The sequence below is a fragment of the Myxine glutinosa genome, chromosome 5, assembly GCF_964187855.1.
Source record: "Myxine glutinosa chromosome 5, kmMyxGlut1.1, whole genome shotgun sequence".
NCBI classification, from domain to species: domain Eukaryota; kingdom Metazoa; phylum Chordata; class Myxini; order Myxiniformes; family Myxinidae; genus Myxine; species Myxine glutinosa.
In genome coordinates this window covers 6,024,050-6,043,538 of record NC_136265.1, presented here as the reverse complement: position 1 = coordinate 6,043,538, position 19,489 = coordinate 6,024,050, and the positions used below count along the sequence as shown (strand labels likewise).

The 19,489-nt window shown below is 46.9% G+C and overlaps 1 protein-coding gene across 3 annotated transcripts in view; it reads left to right on the top strand.

Annotated features, from left to right (window-relative positions):
* LOC137428011 (pyruvate dehydrogenase protein X component, mitochondrial) overlaps positions 1-19,227 on the top strand; it is a 75,921-nt gene extending 56,694 nt beyond the window's left edge. For 2 of the 3 annotated variants that reach the window (XM_078777536.1, XM_068117908.2), the window contains exons 8-9: positions 1,372-1,436; positions 18,341-19,227. In XM_078777536.1, the coding sequence (XP_078633662.1) occupies positions 1,372-1,436; position 18,341 (66 nt within the window). In that variant the 3' untranslated portion in view covers positions 18,342-19,227. Of the gene's footprint in view, positions 1-1,371; positions 1,437-5,443; positions 5,865-18,340 lie in introns of those variants that run through there. The other variant, XM_068117906.2, reaches the window with a different exon arrangement.
* The last annotated feature ends 262 nt before the right edge of the window (positions 19,228-19,489 follow it).

The window sequence follows — 19,489 nt, the reverse complement described above, 5'->3', positions numbered from 1 at the left end:
GACTGACGAGATGAGAGTTGGGATGACTGACGAGATGAGAGTTGGGATGACTGACGAGATGAGAGTTGGGATGACTGACGAGATGAGAGTTGGGATGACTGACGAGATGAGAGTTGGGATGACTGACGAGATGAGAGTTGGGATGACTGACGAGATGAGAGTTGGGATGACTGACGAGATGAGAGTTGGGATGACTGACGAGATGAGAGTTGGGATGTCTGACGAGATGAGAGTTGGGATGTCTGACGAGATGAGAGTTGGGATGTCTGACGAGATGAGAGTTGGGATGTCTGACGAGATGAGAGTTGGGATGACTGGAGATGAGAGTTGGGATGTCTGACTGACTGGAGATGAGAGCTGGGGTGACTGACTGACGAGATGAGAGTTGGGATGTCTGACTGACTGGAGATGAGAGTTGGGATGTCTGGAGATGAGAGTTGGGATGATTGACTGACTGGAGATGAGAGTTGGGATGACTGACTGACTGGAGATGAGAGTTGGGATGACTGACTGGAGATGAGAGTTGGGATGACTGACTGACTGGAGATGAGAGCTGGGGTGACTGACTGGAGATGAGAGTTGGGATGACTGACTGGAGATGAGAGTTGGGATGACTGACTGGAGATGAGAGTTGGGATGACTGACTGGAGATGAGAGTTGGGATGACTGAATGGAGAGGAGAGTTGGGATGACTGAATGGAGAGGAGAGTTGGGATGACTGAATGGAGGTGAGAGTTGGGGTGACTGACTGATTGGAGATGAGAGCTGGGATGACTGATTGGAGATGAGAGTTGGGATGACTGACTGGAGATGAGAGCTGGGATGACTGACTGACTGGAGGTGAGAGTTGGGTGCAGCATTACGATCCTGAGAATAAGAGACTGTTGCTGGAGTACCGCCAAAATGAATTTCCAGCCCCGACTTGGCTTCGTCAGGTTTTCATCTCTTCCCCAAACTGGAGGAACACCTTCATGGAGAACATTTCACTTCCGGCGATGATATCAAGGCCGCTGTGAAGCGCCGGTTAAATCAGTTGGACGCAGTTATGTCGTGGCGGCATCAGAGAACTACTTGAACGTTGGCCGATGCATGTGGAACAAAGTGGTGATTATGTTGATAAATAAATGTACAACTCGGTAGAATAAAGATCCATGTTACTAATTAATATTTGCTTGTTTCATTCCAATATCTTTACCTGTTTTGGAGAGAAATAATAGGATGTTTTACGTTTCAACAAACCCTCATAATTATGTTATGGCAGGGGAAGGATAGTAAACTGTTAGATTACATCTGTGCACAGTCAAGCATGTTGGGCTGTTGTGCTTGTGGAATATGTAATAAAGGTGTGTAATGTATAACGGTGTGTGGCAGGAACTGGCTGACCGTGCAAGGCACGGAAAGATCCCTCCCAAGGAGTGTGAAGGAGGCAATTTCTGGTGAGCCACAGCCGACGCAGTCACCATCACGATCTATATCGCAGGATATCTCAAAGTTATGGACGGATTTGGACGAAACTTGGTGGACAGATTGTGTGGGCGACACGGACGAATAGATTCGATTTTGGTGAAGATCTGAATGTGGATTCGGATATAAGAATTATTTAATTTTTAAGAGATTCTTCACCATTCAGAGATCGGGAGAAAACCGATAAATAACATGATATTTCTAAAAGTTGTGGATGAGTTGGTTAGGTGACGAGAACAAGCCGATTACATTTTGGTTCAGGTGCGAATCCAGATCCGGCTTATCAGAGGGATACGAAACATAAACTGTTCAGCCTGGCGGAGGTGTGCTCTCTACCGAGTGCCGTTCTAATTTACAAGGTGTGTAACCTGGTTAATATCCTGCACATACCTGCTAGTTTTTAGCGAAGGCAGGAAGTGCACAACGTGGCGACGTTCTCAAGTCATTGACTCCATCACATTTTGCCATCATAATCGACAAAGGTCCCCGGAGGCATTATGTTTTCAGGTTGTCTGTCCGTGCGTCTGTCCGTGAGTCTGTCTATGGTAGGTTTTCGTTCCGTGGTAATTCAAGTTTTTGGCTGCCATTTTGGAGGAGTCGCCAGTGGCAAAGGGAGGTATCTGAAAAAATAAAACAAATCCTGGAGGAGTTTAAAAATTACCGTGGGTCAGGTAACCGGAAAGAGCTTCTTTTTCCCAAGTGCCGGGCATGTTTCGAGCATGGTTTAAAATTTAAATAAATACATTTGACATTGGCTCCTGCTACCTTACCTGTAATAAGTTATTTGTACATTAACTTCTTACAGTGATTGAGGAACTTGTACGTAGGACAATGGAACACGTGATGTGAACAGAAGTAGTGCACTTCATTTGCATAGCTCGTGACATCATCCGGTGAACTAATTGATCGTCACATTGTATCGATCGTCATATTGTATCGATCGTCACGTTGTATCGATCGTCACGTTGTATCGATCGTCACGTTGTATCGATCGTCACGTTGTATCGATCGTCACGTTGTATCGATCGTCACGTTGTATCGATCGTCACGTTGTATCGATCGTCACGTTGTATCGATCGTCACGTATCGATCGTCACGTTGTATCGATCGTCACGTTGTATCGATCGTCACGTTCTATCGATCGTCACGTTCTATCGATCGTCACGTTGTATCGATCGTCACGTTGTATCGATCGTCACGTTGTATCGATCGTCACGTTGTATCGATCGTCACGTTGTATCGATCGTCACGTTGTATCGATAGTCACGTTGTATCGATCGTCACCTTGTATCGATCACATTGTTGGGAGAGTTGGGATGAGATTGATCGATTGGAGATGGAGATTGATTGAGATCGATCAATTGAATTGATCATCATTGAATCGATGAGATCGATTGGAGTTTGCCAATTATTGCGGAACCGGAGTACGGCACTCCCCTTATCAAGGGGGGGGGGGGGGGGTGGTGGGGGGTTGGGGGTTAATCCCCTTGTCTTGTAAAGCTGGCCGTCTCCGTTCCTGGAACTATCCCGCTCCTTTGTGGGGTGGGATTGGCCAAGGTGATTGGTCAAGGGATTCCCGGACACCTCCGCCAATCCCTCCACAAAGCAGGTGGATGGCCCCGCTCGAATCCCGGACAAGATGGAGTTTGCCGAGCGGTTTAGCAATCCGGAATCCGAGCCGTTAGCAATGGACTAAACCCAATTAAAAGCGGTTCGGCCAAAATCGCGCCACAGGTACTCAATCGAAAGAAGGGACTAAAGCGATCGGATGAGAATGAATCCAAAGAATAAGGAGGAACAGGTATTTATTAATTATTTACACAAAACCAAAGAAAGAGAAACGAAAGTAATTTACAGAAGAGAAAGCAGATACACAGGGCAAGTGTTAAACAGTCTTAATTATGGAACCCCAGACAACACAAAGGACAGACCACGGACTTTCACGACAAAGGGAATTGCAGTCAGGGTTGCGCCAGGGAGCGAATGGTCCAGGCCGATGGTAAGGATGTGCCAGGGAGAGAAGGGTCCAGGCAGCGGTAAGCGTTGAGGTTCACCCCAGGTTCACGCTCAGGCTCGAAGCGAACAGCAGCCGGCAGCCCCGCGTCTCAACAGCCGGCGACAATAGGGCCCTAGAGGGTCTCGGTCTATTGCCGCAATACGAGCACCCTCTCACGTCTCCCTCTCTCTTCTCTGGTTCGGCTGGATCACTCATCTGCTAATCAATTTACCCATCAAATTTTGCCAATCATATTCCCTATCCCTGCCATCGTCCATTAACCTTCGAGCCTCGGTGCGTCATTACATTTGCAAATCTCGGCTTCGCAAAGCCGCGCAATGCATACGGGTGGATCGTCACGCGTCCGTGTATCGAACATCACGGATCGTCCGCAACGATCACGGACGATCACGATCGACGTCGATCACGATCACGATCGATCGTCGATCACGACAATCACGTCACGGATCGTCGCGACGACGATCACGGATCGATCATGGGGGATCGTCCGCGTATCGATCGTCACGTTGTATCGATCGTCCCGTTGTATCGATTATCGCATTGTATCGATCGTCCCGTTGTATCGATCATCGCATTGTATCGATCGTCCCGTTGTATCGATCGTCGCGTTGTACCGATCGTCGCGTTGTATCGATCGTCACAATGTATCGATCATCACATTGTATCGATCATCGCATTGTATCGATCGTCGCATTGTATCGATCGTCGCGTTGTATCGATCGTTGCATTGTATCGATCATCGCATTGTGTAGATCGTCCCGTTGAATCGATCGTCCCGTTGAATCGATCGTCACGTTGTATTGATCGTCACGTTGTATCGATCATCGCATCGCATCGCATTGTATCGATCGTCCCGTTGTATCGATCATCCCGTTGTATCGATCATCACATTGTATCGATCGTCGCATTGTATCGATCGTCTCGTTGTATCGATCGTCACATTGTATCGATCGTCGCATTGTATCGATCGTCCCGTTGTATCGATCGTCCCGTTGTATCGATCGTCACATTGTATCGATCATCGCAACGCATCGCATTTTATCGATCGTCCCGTTGTATCGATCATCCCGTTGTATCAATCGTCACATTGTATCGATCGTCGCATTGTATCGATCGTCCCGTTGTATCGATCGTCCCGTTGTATCGATCGTCACATTGTATCGATCATCGCATCGCATCGCATTGTATCGATCGTCCCGTTGTATCGGTCGTCCCGTTGTATCGATCATCACATTGTATCGATCGTCGCGTTGTATCGATCGTCACGTTGTATCGATCATCACATTGTATCGATCGTCGCATTGTATCGATCGTCCCGTTGTATCGATCGTCCCGTTGTATCGATCGTCACATTGCATCGATCGTTGCATTGTATCGATTGTCCCGTTGTATCGATCATCGCATTGTATCGATCGTCCCGTTGTATCGATCGGCGCATTGTATCGATCGTCGCGTTGTATCGATCGTCGCGTTGTATCGATCGTCCCGTTGTATCGATCATCACATTGTATCGATCGTCGCATTGTATCGATCGTCGCATTGTATCGATCGTCCCGTTGTACCGATCGTCGCATTGTATCGATCGTCCCGTTGTATCGATCGTCACGTTGTATCGATCGTCCCGTTGTATCGATCATCGCGTTGTATCGATCGTCGCGTTGTATCGATCGTCACGTTGTATCGATCGTCCCGTTGTATCGATCGTCCCGTTGTATCGATCGTCGCATTGTATCGATCGTCGCATTGTATCGATCGTCGCATTGTATCGATCGTCACATTGTATCGATCGTCACATTGTATGAAGGTGTAGATGAAGTCATGAGTACAAATGAACGTGTATTATCATTTTAAGTTCATGGTGATTGGATAAACAAAATCCATTGGTGTTTTTGTTTGTCGGTTGTTTTCACCGCGTTATGAAGAAGTAACTCCGTTTGTATTACCCTCACTGATCTCTTCCAGTGTGTCTCTCCTGGACTCGCTTGCCGTGTCCTACTGCACCTCAATCGTTTCCGTTCCACATCCTTTGGTTCTCTCCGTTGGAAGCACCAGTTCCAGGGTACGACCTGCCGAAAGTGGTGAAGGTGGAGGTATAAACGATGACGGGGAGAACAAGAGCGGAATGGTTCGTTGCAAATTCGTGAACGTGACCCTGTCATGTGATGCAACACGTATGGATGCTGAGCAAGCTGGTCAATTCCTCAAGAATTTTCGATACAATTTGGAGCAGCCAATCAGGCTTTTGCTTTGACCTTTGAGTGCAGTTTCCTGTTCAGGAACAAGTATTAGGTCTAAATCTCTACTGGCATCTTATTTTTTTGTGTTCTTGTTGAGACTTGCTAATCCCACCTTTCCCTACAAATAAAGCAAAATGAAAATGGTGCTCATTGGTGTCATGGAAGAGGTCATATTTCTGTAATAAGGAGTTTCATGAATCGGTTTTCCTCTAACAGTCACGCCTCGAATGGAAAATGTTCCGTCCTTTGGCTCAAGACAAGGAGATGTTATTGGCTCAATAACTCGATTATATCTGCAATGTTGAGTTGCTGAAGATTAGCGTGTATTTGGGGAAACCCACATTCGGGTAATTTGAAAACAATTGCAACTTGTCAAAAAGGGAAATTTAAAAAGTTTTTAAATCCAAAGGTTTCGGACATTTTGAGGCCATCGTTGGGGACAAAGAGGATATCGTGTGCCGCTGGATCCTAAATAATATTTGGACAGGTAGAGCGATACAAGGACAGGTAGAATGAAACAACACGTGGCCCAGCTATCGAGGTAAAAATTTGCTTTGTCGTGTTTATAAAGTTTCTCAGCTTGTTTGATAAACATTGACATGCACGAACCGCACGGCTGACCACATAAACCCCGGGCGCTGCCTCAAGACTACTTGACTTTGCTATCGCCGACAGGTCGGTGGTCTCTATTTTCATACAGGAACCAGATGGTATTCATAGAATACTTACCCTGTGCAGTCAACTTGGTGTGAGCCAACTCTTCTGTTTTTGAACGTTTCATTTTATTTTTTTTGATCCAAAATGGCTGCCAGATCACGTGAACGATGACATCATAAATTTATATGCTCTAATATAATTGTTGCAGAGATCATGCTCAATAAATTTTAAACTGATCAGACTAAGCGTTGTCCCTGTCGAATTATGACGTCATAATTATGGCACCAATGATGTCATCGTTAACAACACCTATTCCCCATATGTAGTTATTTACAATGAGCCACGTTTCAATTTTTTCCATGCAGTGGTTTTGGAGATATAGAGGTGCAACGTTTTTCGGTTTTTCCAAGATGGTGCCTGTAACACATGACCTATGACGTCATGATTATCATTAAAATATAAAGGAGGAGGCGCTGCTATGGTGAAAATTTCGTGTCCATCAGACCAACAGTTGCTGAGAAAAAATTCATAATGATCGGATGGATAAGTGTTGTATTTGTCAAATTATGACGTCATAACGAAGGTACTGATGACATCATCATTAACATATTGTTGCGGATCTCGTCGCCGGCCTTCTCCCCTTACGAAGGGGGGATTAGTCCCCTTGTCTTTGACTGGCCTGGCGGGACCCGGGACCTATGACGTCCCTCCCGGACAGCGCGAAATAGGGTATTAGGACAAGAATTTGCTGTTACCTAATTACTTGCGCTGCCCTGAAACGAGGAAATAAGCCCCGCACGAACCACGCGTGTTGAGACGCCGAGCGGTGCGTACACGCGATCCGTGCCGTTTAGATGGTGAACCCGGTTCTAGCGATCTTATTCGTGCCACGCCTAGTCAATGGATAAATCACAAAAGCGGTCGAATTGGAAAAAGGAAGAACAGATTTATTTACACTATTTACAATGATTCCAGAAAAAGGGAACACAGTGCAGCCTTATACAGTCTTAACTTAATACCCAGGACAAACGGGCCCATCACATACACACTCACACGGGGCTTGCAGCTACAGGATGATGGTCCGCGTCCAAGGATGGCTCCCGTGCAGCTCCCTCCGGTCTCCGGCTCGTCCCGTGCAGATGGTAAGAGGAGAAGGCAGGAGCTCTCCGTGTGTCGTTTGTATGCACAAGGTTATTACGGGGGCAAACGGTAGGGTGTGGGCTCTTGCGGTTAATCACTGGTGGCTATGACTGCGTCTACTCGCGTAGCTGAAGTAGGCGCTATTCGCCACCGGCGCGTCTGGCTGCAGCCGTGTACTCAACGCCTCTTCTTCCTCTCCTTGGCGCGTACGTTATACGATGGCGAGTTACAGTTCAATGCCTCAAAGTGAGTGATGCGAGTCAAGTTCTCCTTCAAAGGCCGGCTCGTAAATTCTCCCAAGTGCTCACAATGCGCTCGCCCCCTCAGGTCCTCCGACCAAGTCCTCTCCCAACAAGTCCTCTTCCACCAGTCGTTCAGGTCCTGACCAAGTCCTCTGATAAGTCCTGTTCAAGGGCTTTGTGCAGTGACTTATATAGGCACGCCCTGCGAACCTTCTCGAACTCACCAGACGCGCCTCTCCACGCCCTCTCATGCCATGCCGCTCGAGCCCTGGTTGGCTAGTGGCTCTTACCGTCATCGCCTCTGACGCTCCGCCTTGACGCCGCCCCCACCCCAACCCCGCGCTCCTCCTTCTCAGACCTACCTCGTGTTACTCGACTAGTGAGCGAGCAAAGGGCAGCAAAATGCTGCGGGCAGCCAAAGCGTTACAACTGAGCGGGCAGCCAAATGGGGCGCGGGATCAATTATGCCCATAGAGGTGGAATTGGAGGGTGGACGCAAAATGAACGGGACCTAAACTCATGTCTTTACACAACGCAGGTATCAATAGGGGAAATGGCCTATACTTACACATACTATGACATAACTAATACTATAAGTGGGCCTACGTGTTGCTCGTGGACTAACTATGGGGGGGCATCCCTTTAACCTTTAATGATCAATATGTGCAATTCTCAAAACCGTAGCAATATCTTATTCCCCAGGGGGAGTCGGTGACAATGAGCCAGGTCTTAATTTTTTCCATGGAGCAGTTTCAGAGAAAAATAGGTGCAAGGGTTTTCCAAGATGGCGCCTGTACCACGTGACCTATGACGTCATAATAATCATTGAAATATTATACAGGAGGAGGCCCTCCTATGGTGAAAATTTCGTGTCAATCGGACCAAGAATCGCAGAGAAAAAAAATTCATACTGATTGAATCAAGCGTTGTACTTGTCGAATTATGACATCATCATTAACATATCTTATTCCCCAAGCGGAGTACTTGACAATGAGCCATGTTTCAATTTTTTCCCATGGAGCGGTTTCGGAGGTATAGAGGTGCAACCTTTTTTCGCTTTCTCCAAGATGGCGCCTGTACCATGTGACATATGCCGTCATAATTATCATTTATAAAATTCCACAGGAGGAGCCGCTCATATTCTGAAAATTTCGTGCCAATCAGACTAACAGTTGCAGAGGAATTTTTTTTTTCATACTGATCAGATCAAGTGTTGTACTTGTCGAATTATGACGTCATAATTAAGGCACCGATGACATGGTCATCAACATATTATTCCCATGGTAAGTACTTGACAATGAGCCATGTTTACTTTTTTCCATTGAGCGGTTTGGGAGATATAGAGGTGTAACGTTTTCCAAGATGGCGTCCGCACCACGTGACCTATGACGTCATAATAATCATTAAATTATTCTACAGGAGGAGGCCCTCCTATGGTGAAAATTTCGTGTCAATCGGACCAAGAATCGCAGAAACAAATTCATACTGATCGAATCAAGCATTGTACTTGTCGCATTATGACATCACAATTAAAGTACCGATGACATCATCAACAAGTCTTATTCCCCAAGTTGAGTACTTGACAATGAGACATGTTTCCGTTTTTTCCATGGAGCGGTTTCGGAGATGTAGAGGTGCAACCTTTTTTTCGTTTTCCCCAAGATGGCGCCTGTATCACGTGACTGATGACATCATAATTATCATTTAAAAAAATTCCACAGGAGGAGCCGCTCCTATTGTGAAAATTTAATGTCAATCGGAGCAACGGTTGCCGAGAAAATGATTTTTTAAAATGCAGACATGTACGCAACTGAATGCTTAACCCCGCTTTTCGTTTCGCCAGTGCAGGGTAATTATGTGACTTAAGGGCCTTGCTGCGTTTATCCAGCATTGTCACTCCATGGATTTTCTGATTCCATCTTGTTCTGTCTGTCAGAGCGTGGTGCTGGTTTAGCGGTTAGGGTGATGGCTTGGGATCCTTGGATCCTGGGTTCTTTGGCTTAGCAGTAAAGGTGCCGGCTTGGGATCCGAGGATCCTGGGTTCGTTGGCTTAGCAGTTCGGGTGCCGGCTTGGGATCTTTGGATCCTGGGTTCGTTGGCTGAGCGGTTAGGGTGCCGGCTTTGGATCCGAGGATCCTGGGTTTGTTGGCTGAGCGGTTAGGGTGCCGGCTTGGGATCTTTGGATCCTGGGTTCATTGGCTTAGCGGTTAGGGTGCCGGCTTGGGATCCGAGGATCCTGGGTTCGTTGGCTTAGCGGTTAGGGTGCCGGCTTGGGATCCGAGGATCCTGGGTTCATTGGCTTAGCGGTTAGGGTGCTGGCTTGGGATCCGAGGATCCTGGGTTCGTTGGCTTAGCGGTTATGGTGCCGGCTTGGGATCCGAGGATCCTGGGTTCGTTGGCTTAGCGGTTAGGGTGCCGGCTTGGGATCCGAGGATCCTGGGTTCATTGGCTGAGCGGTTAGGGTGCAGGCTTGGGATCCGAGGATCCTTGGTTCGTTGGCTGAGCAGTAAGGGTGCAGGCTTGGGATCCGAGGATCCTGGGTTCGTTGGCTTTGCGGTTAGGGTGCCGGCTTGGGATCCTTGGATCCTGGGTTCGTTGGCTGAGTGGTTTGGGTGCCGGCTTGGGATCCGAGGATCCTGGGTTCGTTGGCTGAGTGGTTTGGGTGCCGGCTTGGGATCCGAGGATCCTGGGTTTGTTGGCTTAGCGGTTCGGGTGCCGGCTTGGGATCCGTGGATCCTGGGTTCGTTGGCTTAGCGGTTAGGGTGCCGGCTTGGGATCCTGGGTTCGTCGGCTTAGCGGTTTGGGTGCCAGCTTGGGATGCAAGGATCCTGGGTTCGTTGGCTTAGCGGTTAGGGTGCCAGCTTGGGATCCTAGGATCCTGGGTTCGAATCCCGGTCGATCGTTGAATTAACGCCAGGGGGGTTGACTCGGCCTGTCATCCTTCCGAGGTCGGCAAATTGAGTACCAGCTTGCTGAGATGAATGATCCTGGTGTGTACCCCGATTTAGAATAGGTACACTGTATCCCTGTGCATCGTAAGAGGCGACTCAGGGTTGGCGTCAGGAAGGGCGTCCGACCATAAAAACATTGCCTCAAACAGGGAACCATTATTCTCATGGGGCCCGCAAGGCTAACCTCTGCTCTAGCGGAGAAAATGGCCTTAAAATGAACATTCAGCTTGTTCTGTCTTTGAGGAAGGAGGCCATGATAGTTCTGATGTTCACTATCTGCAAGTCCTGTTTGATTGAGTTGAGCCACCTTGTTTAGGGTCGTCCCCTGGGTCTACGTCATCCTGCTTGATAGGGATTGAAGTTGAAGAATTGTGAGGTGGCATAAGATGGCACTGGCGATGGAGAAACTCGGCAACAGGTTGTATCCTTTGGCGGATGTGATTAGTCTTGATATTTTGGAAACTCCGCGCACTCTCGAGATGTCCGAGACGTCACATGTCGAAGGCATCGAGGGTGCGTACATTTGTTGTTTGGACATGTATAACAGATATTATCAATGGCTGATACAACTTCAGTTTGGTGTTCTTTTGGATTTGTCACTTCTTGGAAAGTGGTCCTGAGAGATGGTTTAGTGCTGCAGCTGCTTTCGTGATATGGGAAGTGATGTCATGGGACGAGGGCGGGATTTGTCAATGACTGATCCAAGTTGTCAACTTGTTGACAAATTCGACCACTTTGCCGGATATGACCAAGATGGGGGTGAATTGGTGTTGGCGGGTGTTATTGCCATTAGCTTGGTCTTGCTCCAGTTGATACACAGCCATATGTGGCTGTAGGGCAAGGAGGCTCTGTTTCAGGGTGAGTGGGCAACAACAACAACAACATGCATTTTAAGGCCATTTTCCCTGCTAGAGCGGGGGTTAGCCTTGCGGTCCCCATGACAATCTTCTCCATTTTGCCCTATTTTCTGCATCTCTCCTTGTTAACCCCCTTGATCACATTTCTTCTTCCACCATCTTCAGCCAAGTCTTTCTCGGTCTTCCCCGTCCTCTCCTTCCTTCAACATTCATTTCCATCACTCTTCTCAACCAGTCACTTTCATCCTTCCTCAACACATGACCAAACCATCTCAAACTGTTTCTCTTCACAGCATCAATCACAGGCTCTATTCCCATCATCTTTCAACAACAACATGCATTTTAAAGGCCATTTTCCCTGCTAGAGCGGGGGTTAGCAACATGCATCATCTTTCGCAATTCATAATTTGTCTTCCTCTCTCTCAACGAGCCTGGTGTTGGCTTAGCGGTTGGGGTGCCAGCTTGGGATCCTAGGATCCTGAGTTTGAATCCCGGTCGATCGCTGAATTAACACCAGGGGGGTTGACTCAGCCTGTCATCCTTCCGAGGTCGGCAAATTGAGTACCATCTTGCTGGGATGAATGATCCCGGTGTGTACCCCGGTTTAGAATAGGTACACCGTATCCCTGCTCATCGTAAGAGGTGACTAAGGGTTGGTGTCAGGAAGGGCATCCGGCCATAAAAAAAACTGCCTCAAAAAGGGGACCATGAGGTCATGGGGCCCGCAAGGCTAACCACCGCTCTAGCGGGGAAAATGGCCTTAAAACGATCATTCATTCATTTCATTTTCTCTCAACGATACTCCGCACATCCACCGAACCATTTGCATTTCCACCCTTTCCAGCCTTCGTTGCTGCTCTACGTTCATTACCCGTGTCTCGCTCCCATAAATCAAAACACTTCTCACACATGCAGCATTGCAGCATACACCTTTCCCTTCAGCTTCAAGGACACTCCCCTCCTCGTCAGCACGCCACTCAGTTCCCGAAACCTTTCCATGCACATCTCACTCGAGCAACCGTTGCCGAGTCTGATCCACCTTCTACATTCAGCATGTCTCCTCGGTAACAAAATGTTTTCACACCTTCTAGCTTCACGCCATCTCCAAGTTCCAACTCAACATTTCCTCCATCTGCAGCTCCCTCTGTGCACACCTTACACTTGAATGTAGCTGCCACACTGGTTAATGACCCTCTAGGACCACTACATTTTTGATGAACCCACTCAGCGCACATTGTACATTGAATGGAATTCACTCCGACACCCTTCCTGCACACAGTACACAGCCACTTCCCAGTTCTTTCCACCTCACCACATGCTTTACCACTTGCCATCACCTTCAGACCTTCTGATATTCACCTTCAGACCTTCAGAGTGAGTGGGCATTTTGCACAAATTATGTCATCCACATAGTGAATATCGGTGAGTCTTAGCTAGCCAAGGTGTAAGCCACAATCTGTTGATATGGTGGAGCGTCGAATGGTCGATGACACTGTTAAATAACTCGGCTGCAAGGACACAACCCTGGCACACTCCTGACTGTATGGCAAGTTAAGCCAAAAGCTCCCCTCCAAGCTACTGCATAATGATTTGACTTGTTCGAGCAGATCATGTATGGCACCACAAATTGAGGAGTTTCCAAACAGACTCTTGCTTCGCCAGCAGAATTGAAGGCAACTTTGAAGTCAACAAGCGTTACGCCTCGGTCCCCCGTCGGGGAAGTGATGTGAGTTGACAAAGTGGAAGACGCAGAAAGCATGCTATAATATATTTCGCTCACAAGGTTCAGGCATACATGGAGGCGGCCATCTTGGATTTTGACGTGGCGACCCAATTTTCAATAGCGTTCTTCCTTATGCCTAGATACACCCACACACCAGATTAGAAGTTGGTACTTCGCTTATTTTTCAAGATATTTCGCTCACAAGGTTCAGACATATATATGGTGGCGGCCATCTTGGATTTTGACGTGGCGACCCAATTTTCAATAGGGTTCTTCCTTATGCCTAGATACACCCACACACCAGATTAGAAGTTGGTACTTCACTTATATTTCAAGATATTTCGCTCACAAGGTTCAGACATATATATGATGGCGGCCATCTTGGATTTTGACGTGGCGACCCAATTTTAAACAGCGTTCTTCCTTGTGCCTAGATACACCCACACACCAGATTAGAAGTTGGTACTTCGCTTATTTTTCAAGATATTCCACTCACAAGGTTCAGGCATACATGGCATCAGACATACATGGCGGCGGCCATCTTGGATTTTGACGTGGGTTGCACCCACACACCAAATTTGAATGCGGTCCTTCGCTTACGCACGCACGCATGGACGGACGGAGGGGAAAACCATAGTCCCCCTTTCGCTCCGCGGTGCGACGGGGGACGGTAAATGCATTGAATAAGTGCCGATTGAGCTTCGTGGTCTTTTCAATCAGTTGGCGGATGGCAAAGGTCTGCTCGGTGGAGCTTCCACCAGGAGAGAAACCTGCTTATTTGAGGTGTCGGGATTTTTGGAGCACAGGCTGGATTCGGGTTCTTAGGCCTAGTGTGAAGCGCTTTCCAGGAATAGAGAGGAGTCTCCCTTCCATTTCCAAAAATGTAAGGATTATTCCTCGGCTGTAATCAATGGGTATAACGAGCCATTTGACACCTACATCGCCACCATTTTTAATCGGTTCAGCAGTGATAGCATAGGTGCCAGGTGCCCATCGTTTTTCAACCTTTTGATGATGGATTTTACCTCGCAGGGAGTTGCGAGCTGATTTTACAATGTGGATCACTCACAGTATTGCTAGTAGTGGCTTGCATGCCGTGTGGGCTGATGGAGGTGAGAGAAATGTTGTTGTCACTTGCCATCTGTTCAAGCAGTCCTGAATATCTATCAGCTTTGATCCATTTGTGTCTTTTACCATATTAAATTGATCTCTGGTGTGGCAGTGGCAAGAACTATCTTTGCTGGAGATGGTGTGCAGGTCGTGAGCAACAGCTGCAGCCTTGAGGGTTCCACCTTCGTATTCCAATAGGTTGAGATATCCTGCTGAAGTGCTCGATCTTGATCACGAGTCGGTTTTCTTTTACCGCGATCACCTCTCGGTCGAACCACCCTTCTCGCTTCAATAATGCTGAGAGGAGTCTGGGAGATCCATGTTTTTTTGGTTTTACACAGCATGGTTTCCAACTGTGTTTTAGGCAGTGGCAGTTACCTCACTTTAAATCTGTCTGGATAGTTTGGGGTCTTTTTGGGGGGAGTCGGGGGAATGAGCAGGATCTTGCTTTGTGGCGGAGAGAGAATTACAGGAGTCGATGGTCAGACGAACCAATCTCAGCACTTTTGTAAACCCTGCGGCGTTGCATATTTGAGTACCATCGGGCCAAGATCAGGACTTGAGGATGAATCCGTCATCACTATACCAGGTATACTGGTAGATCAGTCTTTGAAACCAAGAGCTTCCAACGAGAACATCACGTAACACGCACAAGGCAAGTTGGTTGGTGCCATTGTCATTTGCAGTGCTTCAATAAACAGGGCCAATGATACCATTTCTGGCTATGCGGTTGGTGCAATGGTAGCGTTAAAACCCCCTGGTGCCCAGTACAATTCGTAGATCATGACAGTTTGTCCAAGAAAGTTCAGATGCAAAAGAGTCACAAGTTGTTCTTTGTAGCTTCATCATCCAGTTCAGTGGGTGTGTAGCAATCCATGTGTCCACGATGATGGAAATATATGGGAAGGCAAAGAGTTCCATTGTTTGGCAGTGGAGGGGAAGAAACAAACATCATAACGTAACGGCCCACCCTTGAGTTGCCAATGGCCATGCAATAATCATGAGATGTAGTGGCTTGTCGAGTATTCCGTGGTCTCGCTAATGGAGGAGGTACACAAGCAGCAAGTTCTTGGGAACAGAAACCAAAGTAATATCTGTAGAAAAGAGAAAGAGCCAACTTTGTGGTGTAATTCGAGAGGGTCAAGTTTTGAGGTCAGATTGGGTGAGTTGACAAGTCGGATTATTTTGGATTCAATTCTGTCCAGTAAGTATGTGGAGCTGGAACCTCCCCAGATGTGAGAGCAGTTCTCTATACAAGGACGAATCAATCCTTTATATAGTTGAAGCAACTGTTGAGAGAAAAATAATCTTCGACATCTGAACAGGACTCCTAGTTTATTCGAGGCAGACGTAGCTATTTGTGCAATGTGTGGATTCCAGGATAAATTTGATGTTAGGGTAATACCTAGTAGGTTTATTGTATCACATGGTGTAATTATGGAGCTTTCAATGCTATCTCAAAGGAGAGATAGACTTGAAAGAGAAGGGGATATCAGCCTCCATTCCTGCAACAATACGTTCAGCTATACGTTCAGCAGAGATAGAGGCAGCGCCCGAGGAGAGGAAGTAGTCTTTCCAGGGAAACCCAGAAAAAAAGTTTCGTAAACCAGTCCAGTCATCGCGATTGAAATGCCAATACTGGCGTATAGTCGGAGCAGTTGCCGAAGGAGTGGTGGTAAGTAAAGTGATGTTCACACGATTGTGGTCAGAAAAAACAATTAGAGGTGAAATTGTGTAGCTGTAACGCAACGAATTGGAGGTGAATAACGAAAACAAAGCATTGGAAGAGTGGTCATGACGATCTGGGATATGGGTGGAGTGGGTGATGATTTGTTCCAAATCATCGAGAATGGAAAATGAAAGAACTTCAACTCCCCCGACATCCGTGTGGGATGATTTCAACCACTCTCTGTGGTGTACATCGAAGTCTCCTAAATAGAGGAATTCTGCTCGAGGATGTTCGGATGGCATGGCCTCATGGCAGGAATTAAGATAGTCAAAGAAAGCTGTGAAGTTTGTAGGCTTTTTAAAATTACTTTGTAGATTCCATGAATTTTTCGAACTTCTAAATTTAATTGGACGTTTCTGAGGAAATGAGAGGAAAGAAAAATAATAGAGAGAAAGAATGTAGAGGTGAGTGAAAATGAGTAAGAAAAGTGTACGATGATTTTTTGTAAGAAAGAGAGGTTGAAGCTAGCCTAGTTGAAGCTAGTTGAAAAGAGAGGTTGTAGCTGTAGTTTGAGTGAGAAAGTAAGACCATCAATCCTGACACGGAGAGTGCAAGATGGTTCCGGGCACCACTTTTAATGCTCCTAAGTCTGAACAGTAGTACAACCCTGGGCGGTTGCTGTCTACAACCTACTACCTAAAAAACTGGTCCAACCAGATGAGTGTTTTTCAGGAGACACTATCTCCTTACTGGATGGCTGTTGGCTCCCGAAGGGTACTCATCTGCGCTTTAACAGGTATTGTTTTTCGTCCTGCAGGGTGTCCCAGTCACCCTCCCCACTGGCAAGCCAGTGAGGGTAGTCGGTTTAGTCGCTGACTACTGGACCATTTGGCAGGTAGCACTGGGCTACATGTTACCAGTGGCAGTCAAGAGACCGTCCTGACTTACAAAATTGACAAGGGATGATGATGACCATTCCTTTTTGCACAGTGACGATGCATAGGGCTGCCAAAGCAGTTTCCTTGGCTATTGGGCACAATCCTGGATGGGTCGCCACTCCGACACAGGATACCCGAACGGCTCATTCATCCCAGCAAGCTGGTACTCGATTTGCTAACCTCGGAAGGATGACAGGCTGAGTCAACCCCCCGGCGTTAATTCAACGATCGACCAGGATTCAAACTCGGGATCCTAGGATCCCAAGCCGGCACCCTAACCGCTAAGCCAGCACCAGGCTTATTCCATTGGGTGAGGTCCTTTCTTGTTGTTGGGTCCAGGGCTTGGGCTACTCCTGCCCAGTGGATACCGTCGGTTCTGCCAGATCAGAGGTGATAATACCCCTCACTCAGTGTCTCATTTGAATCGAAGAGAGTCATCTTCTAAATACCGGCTGAAATAATCTTCAAGGAAGAGAGTTCTCGGTAACTTAGAGGAATTGTGCCATTTTGTTGGAGGGTAAGAACATTCCATGTTGCGCATCTCATTTGCTTACGCAAGTTAAGTTTCGTATTCCTTTCCAAGATCTGTGGGCGGTTCAAGGTTCACAGTCGGTGTAGATCAGTTCAGTTATCATCCATAGTTGTATCCACACCAAAGGGGCAAACATTCCCTGACCCTAGGGTATGTGGGCAATTTGGAAGGGAAAGGAGTCAGCCCTCCGAAACCTAGCTGACAACTGGACAGTGTGATTGGCCAAATCGACTGCTGGGTGGGCCACTTGCGTAACCCAATAACCCAACCTGATTTGATGGCTGTTGTTACCTAACAGCTTCCTCCACTTAAATGGCAGAGATAAGATGGTTCTCTCGCTTTTAATTAACTATTTATTGACAGTGATGATCATTAATCTGATAACACAATTCCAAGGACAGTACTATTTAATAAATACTGCAACACTAATGACATTAAGGAGTTAAGTCGTTGTCGTAATTGGTAATTAAGAGGGCATGAGATGTCCTTCAAATCGTATGATTTCTCCACATGGGACAATGTTTGTTTGCGGAGATAAAGCTTACCCCTATTTATTTGATAACGGGAAGGGAGTCTGCTATTTAGGCTCAGTGGTACCGGAAATCTTGATACTGGATGATATACCAAACTCAAGACATCGGACTAGAAGGGCGATTGCGGGAAGACTTGGGCATAACAAATTGGTTTTTAGGATGGTTTAAGCAGGTTTAGGTGCACCATATTTGTCCTGGGTTTTGTGGGGTCTCACCATAATAGTGGGACTAGTCTTAGCTGTGTTGATATAAACGAAGCATCTCTTTCAGATGTGCATGGAGAGGTTATTTTCTAGCTCTTCAGCACGAAATGGCCCAACTGGAGATGAACGAGAGCGAGGACGAGGACAGGGAACTGGCTGATCCACCCGTCACTCCGGATTCTGAGGAGTCCTCATTCACGGACGATCCCGACACAAGGGGCGTTTCTCTCTTTTTCTTTGATTTTCACACCTTTTATGCCAAAGCAAGAGCGAATATTGCAAGAAATTAACGACCTCATATTTTCCTCAGAGGAACAACACATTCAAGCCCTCATGAAAATGGAGCTCGATTAACTGGAAGATCAGCAAGGATTGTGGGAGGTGGAGGGAGCCAGTCCTGTGGGGAAGGTGATGGGCCCCCCAGTGGGGCACATCTTCACTGAACCAGCCGTCTTCGTTGCGGATCGAAACGTTAATAAAGTTCCACAAAATTGTTGTTCTTTCATATTATAGATTAATATTCGAACAGGAGAAGGGAATGTGGGAGCTGATGGTTGCTTTATCAAACCTTTTCTCATTAGTTCTCTGAAGAGGCTGAGAATGCATATCTCATGCTCTGTGATCTTATTCTCTTGCATTTGCTGTTCTGACCACAAAGCTGGTCTGTGTTTCTCTCTGCTTATCTGAGATTTTAAACCACATTGTGGGTTTTTCAGGAGAACAGGCCGCCCCGTGCTGGAATCTGACCTTCAACATTGTATGCGTGGCACTGGGTGCGTGGCGTGTTCTTGGAGGGAAACGTACTTGCTTATTCTTATCTCCACTGCGATGGACCTTGCCTGCTTGTATATAATTGAAGCTCACTGGGAATTGTATTTGAGAAGGGATTGAGTCAGATTCGAGCTGATGTCCTTCTCCCACATGTGTAGTTACCATTAAACGGCTTGTATTCTTGGTGCGGTGTCTTTCGTTTCTGCGGACATCGGACATCTCACTTCGTCACCAATAACCCAACTTGATTTGATGGCTGTTGTTACCTAACAGCTTCCTCCACTTAAATGGCAGAGATAAGATGGTTCTCTCGCTTTTAATTAACTATTTGTTGACAATGATGATCATGAAACTGATAATACAATTCCAAGGACAGTACTATTTAATAAATACTGCATCACGAATGACATTAAGGCATGGAGCCTCAATGTGGAGACACGCACAA